The sequence below is a fragment of the Arachis ipaensis genome, chromosome B09, assembly GCF_000816755.2.
Source record: "Arachis ipaensis cultivar K30076 chromosome B09, Araip1.1, whole genome shotgun sequence".
NCBI classification, from domain to species: Eukaryota; Viridiplantae; Streptophyta; class Magnoliopsida; order Fabales; family Fabaceae; genus Arachis; species Arachis ipaensis.
In genome coordinates this window covers 146308918-146314499 of record NC_029793.2, presented here as the reverse complement: position 1 = coordinate 146314499, position 5582 = coordinate 146308918, and the positions used below count along the sequence as shown (strand labels likewise).

General features: G+C 28.4%; 1 protein-coding gene across 4 annotated transcripts in view; it reads left to right on the top strand.

Annotated features, from left to right (window-relative positions):
* The window catches only part of LOC107619674 (MADS-box protein AGL42-like), a 4831-nt gene extending 1200 nt beyond the window's left edge, over positions 1–3631 (top strand). For 3 of the 4 annotated variants that reach the window (XM_021111255.1, XM_021111256.1, XM_016321970.2), the window contains exons 3-8: positions 521–599; positions 917–978; positions 1864–1963; positions 2245–2286; positions 2795–2836; positions 3343–3631. In XM_021111255.1, coding sequence (XP_020966914.1) covers positions 521–599; positions 917–978; positions 1864–1963; positions 2245–2286; positions 2795–2836; positions 3343–3474 — 457 coding nt within the window. In that variant the 3' untranslated portion in view covers positions 3475–3631. Of the gene's footprint in view, positions 1–520; positions 600–916; positions 979–1863; positions 1964–2244; positions 2287–2794; positions 2837–3106; positions 3162–3342 lie in introns of all 4 variants that reach the window. The other variant, XM_021111257.1, reaches the window with a different exon arrangement.

Sequence of the window (5582 nt, the reverse complement as noted above, 5' to 3'; positions counted from 1 at the left end):
ATTATTTTGATAATCTTTAATTTCTCATCTTTGTACACACTCATAGTCACTAAAGGATCCACCCCGCCCTTTGAGATAGTATTATCTGGTGGCTAATTAAAAGACTTATCCTACGTACAATAATTATCTATATATTATTTGATTGTATCATCAATCTTAGTTGCCACTTTAATATACTATTTTACAGGATCGCTCAGTTATATTTGTATTTTTTAATGATTATTTTAGAATAATTGTGAAAATAATTGTTTAGAGTAATGTAATAATACATGATTTAATAAATAATGTATAAGACTCTCTTAGAACGTTATTACTATATTAAAATTAAATTCTTGAAATAATAATTTGAAGATATTGAAGTCCTTAATTTCCTCCATTTCCTTAACCAAGTAATGATTAAGGAAATCTACAACCTCTAAAGTCTATATCCATAAAGCTATATGTTTCAACTAACTGATGTGAAATATATGATTTTAAATTCTCACATAGTATATATTATTGTTTCTTAATTATACTTCAGCATTTCAAAGATATTGGAACGCTACCAGGAATATACCGGAGAGTTTCCACACAACAAGTTAAGAGAGGATTATATCCAGGTTTGGATCAAAATAGTAATGGAAAAATTGTTACTTTTACTTTCTAATGATGACATGTGCTAACTTCTAAGGATGAAAATCATTTATTATTATTAGTCACCAAACATTAGTACTTATATATGTCTGCGCAATGTTTTTATGTCTTTGTTTAACGTTACAAATGATAAATCTTGGAATTTGAATTATTTATTTATTTATTGTATGTTGAAACCTTTTTTTTTTTATGTTCTCTTTTAGAGTCGAGTTTCTCTTAATTATATAGTAAAATTTATACATTACTAGCTAGTCACTAGATCTTTCTACTATTTTGCGTGCAGAAACTCAAGTTTGACTCCGCAAGCATGGAAGAAAAAATTGAGATTCTTGAACTGTCTAGAAGGTCACTTCTACTATTTTGTCCTATTATAATTAGCTTTTCAAAATGTGTAATTTAATCTACAAAATAGATTTTTTTTATTCAATTTATTTTTGAAATTATATTCTGTAATTTTATAAATTGAATTAAACATTTTAATAGAGACAAAAGCTAAATTAATTCTTGCTTACAATCTCTACGATGAAATACTAAATGATGTCGCTTTGTTTGTTCTTTTTAAATTTGTTCTCTTACTACTTTTAGATAATAGAGTATCGTTTTTGTCCCCAAAGTTTGGGGTAAGTTCTATTTATGTTCCTAACGTTTAAATTATCCTATTTGTATCTTTAATGTTTATAAAAGTGATTCAATGTTATCCTACTATCAATTATACTAACAAATCAGATTATATTTTTCAATTATTCTCACTTTGATGTATTCATTCTCAATTAAGTCTCACTTGAATGTGCTCGATTTTAATATTATACCCACTATTTGTGTTTAGATTCAATTATATCCCTAGAAAAGTGAATTATGTAAATGTTGTAGGAATTAGTTTCAACATTTGATGAGTTATTTTTCGGAGTAGATCATCGATTCTATCCCAGAGATTTGTATTATAACTTCAAGAAGAGATTTTTAAAACTCAGACTAAAGCGTTTATGATGTGTAATTGATGGCAGGATAACATTAAATCATTTTTTCAAACATTAGGGATACAAATAGGACGATTTAAACGTTAGGGACACAAATAGGATTTACCCCAAACGCTGAAGACAAAAACGATACTTTACTCTAAATAATAATACAATCGACATTTGTAAAGAAGATGAATCTATTTGAGTTTTAAAAATTAGAGGATAAATTAAACTTGGAGTTGTTTTGTTAGTTATTGCTTGAATGTGTTAGGAAGATGCTGGGACACTGCTTGAGTTCTTCTTCTTTTGATGAAATCCAACAAATGGAGGACAAGCTCCATACAAGTTTGCAATGCATCCGTGTGAGAAAGGTAAATGAGCAAATTCAGTTATGATGAGATAACAGAATAAAAAATGCTAATATCTTTATATATTCTTAAACAAAAATACTATTTGTACATCAAAATCAGCCATTAAAATCCGCCATTAATATATTTGTGTATAAATACATGTGTGAATTAAATTATTTTTAATGTGTATTTATATTTCAACATATATTTTATACTGGTGACTGATTTTAGTGGCTGATTTTAGTATACATATATCATTGCTCATTGTTAAATTGTTGGTCTTTATTTATTTATTTCAACAGACTCAACTATTTAAGGAGCAAATCGAGCAACTACAGAGCAAGGTAACTACTTTTTAGCTAAATGCTACAAATTAATTGGAAACTCTTGGTAGCGTTTGGTGGAGAGATAGAGATTGAAAGACAGAGACTGAGAGACAGAGACTAAGAGACAGAGACTAAAACACAGAGACAGAAATAAATTTTAGTATTCTGTTTGGTGTAAAGTGGGAGACAGAAATTAAAACAAGAATAAAATTCTAATTTAATTTGTACAAAAGGTAAAATTAGAATTAATTAATTGAAATCAGCGTATTTTAGGTATAAAATGTTATTAAAGTTTCAGTCTCTGTTTTTTAAAATTTCAATCCCTTGTGTCCTCACTTTTTGGAGGTACTGAAATATTGAAATTTTAGGGACAGAGACAGAAATTTTAGTACCAATCTCTAAGTCAACAAACATAATACTGAGTCTCAATCTTTCAGTCTTTGTCCCAATACCTCAAAACAAACACTACCTTAGTTACTAAATATATATATAGACTTGGCAGATTAATGCCTCGCATATTTTTCAGGAGAGAAACTTGCTCAAAGAAAATGCCCGATTAAGTGCAATGGTGAGATCCTTTACTAATCAGTGTATATGATTAATGATTTTGATAAGTTACAGCACTGCACCAAATTAAAACCACAAAATAAAAGGCTATTATATTAGCATATAATACATATACAACTAGGTCTGCATGACACGTGCATCAAATTGAATCAGCTGTTTATACTTAGATACTAAAATCAACCACTAAAGTCATTTAATATAAAATATATATTGAAAATAAATTAAGTAGCTAATTTTAGTATACGAATAGTATTTTTGTATTTATATACAGGGACTTTTGGATCCTATTTATAGGTGGGATTCTCACTTTTGAAGTTATTAAACAGGTATATATAGTTTCCTTTTTCTATATACTACAATTAAAAACTGTGAAAAATATTGTGTAACATAAAATGAGTGCAATCAAGAACACAGGATTATTTTGTCACAAGTGTTAGCTATATCTCCTTATTAATATATCTCATAAACTATTATATCATTTCTACTAAATTATATTGTTGATGGCAGTGCATGGAAAAACCATCGAAGCACAGAGAAGAGGAAGCAACAGAAACAACTCATCACACTTTGGAGGTGGAGACTGATCTATTTATTGGGCTTCCAAAGCAGTGTGCTGATCATAATCAAATATATACATAGTATTATTAGCACTTCCCATTTATTTTTTTTCAATGCTGATCCTACTAGATAGGCTTCTTTAATTACTTCTTGTTGTTGGAATAATGATGATGAACGGACTGAAAACATTAATAATGGAGTCAAGCATATATACATTAATAATAATGATGATGATGGTGATGAAGATATTCATTTTTCAATATTGAATAATGGCAAAGTCTTCATAAATAATTGGATGCCATTGAAATCCATAAAGATGCATGGCAAACTATTCTATTTTATGGAGTTTCCCATAACAGTACAAATAATTTATTAATACACTTGTGGTTTAATTTATTTTCAATGTGTATTTATATTTCAATATGTATTTTATACTGGTGGCTGACTTTAGTGGCTAATTTTAGTGTACACGTAGTATAATGCTATTTGTACACCAAAATCAGTCACTAAAATCAGCCACCAATGTATTTGTGTATAAATACATGTGTGGTTTAATTTAATTTCAATGTGTATTTATATTTCAACATGTATTTTATATTAGTGACTGACTTTGATGACTGATTTTAGTGTACACTAACATAACTCAATTCAAAATCTGTCCCAAAAGTCCAAAACAAATTTTATATTTTTGAATTTGCCACCATATCTACTAATATTTACAATTTTCTTTTCTTTCTCTCTTTCCTTTTTAACTTTTTTAGCATTAGAAGTCACCGTATATTGCATGGGTATATCTGTTTATTTGATCTGGTGGCCCAATTTATGCTTTCAACTTTATTGTCGAGGTGGCCCAATTATGTTTGGACTAAAACTAAAAATAAAAGAGTTTAGTTTTTATTGTAACAAAAAATAGCTTTGTTTTTTATCTCACAATTTTCATTGAAAGTGTAACAAAAATAAAACACAATTATTTCTATATGATATGAAGGGAAAAAATATTGGCATGGGTCCTTTTTTATTTAAATTTTAGGTGCATCAAGAAAATCACAAAATAAAAATAATCAACCAACCCACTCGTCTACTTAAGCAAGTGTCGGGGATTCGAATCCTGTCTTGTGCATGCAGCAATTTATTGGCCAACGGCAGACTCTTAAATGGAGTTCTGATTCACGATAGATTAATCCTTGACCTGTCGAGTTGGGAGATACCGTGGACAAACAAAAAAAATAAAAATAATCAAATTATTTTGCCGAAGCACACTTATTTCATTGATCGAAAACCATTGAAGCTAATAATTAATAGTGTAGTACAAGGCATTGATATGTTTAACTGTTTAGCGGTGGAATCTATCTGCTTCCTTCAGAAAATCCATAATTATTTCTGCCAAAAACGTGCAATAGAGTACATGCTAGCTAGTATGTGCCGTGATCTTTGGGTTATTTCAATTTCAGTGGGTACTCTCATTTTACACTTTGAATGAAGTAACATAATCCATAATGTAATGAGAGGATTAAGTATTATATTCCACTACTGGATAATAATAATAACAATATATTTGCGTTACATACATCATTATTCATTACATATATATAACAATAATAACCCCTTGCTTGTCACTTTGTCCATAGTGGTAAGAATGGAATTTGCATTGCATCCATTATTGCTGAAATGTGTCTGTACCTTTTCCTAATAAGCTTCAATTTTATTCATGTTTATGGCAGTGCATGGGACGATATAGACACACACAAAGCAGAACCAGAAATAGCACTAATTCACACTTTAAGTAGCCACTATTTAAATGTGGACACACATTTATTTATTGGACTGCCAACACATGATATAATCTCAATGTTTGCCTCAAAAATTTAATCTATTATTTATTATACATTACTAATTTTACAACAAAAATATACCACATACATGTCATTCTCTTATTACAATTAAAATTAAATACTAAAGAGTTCTTCACTCCTCTCCTTTCATTTCTTTATCTCTTCTATTATTTCACCGCTTTATCTCTATTATGTATTATTATCAATAACTAATTACAAATTTAACAATCAAATGTACAATATGACATTCTCTAATTACATTCAAATTAAATTAAAATTAAAATATTAAAATTGAAATATAACTATATTATATATTATATATTACTAACTAATTCAATAACCAAAATGTGTCACATT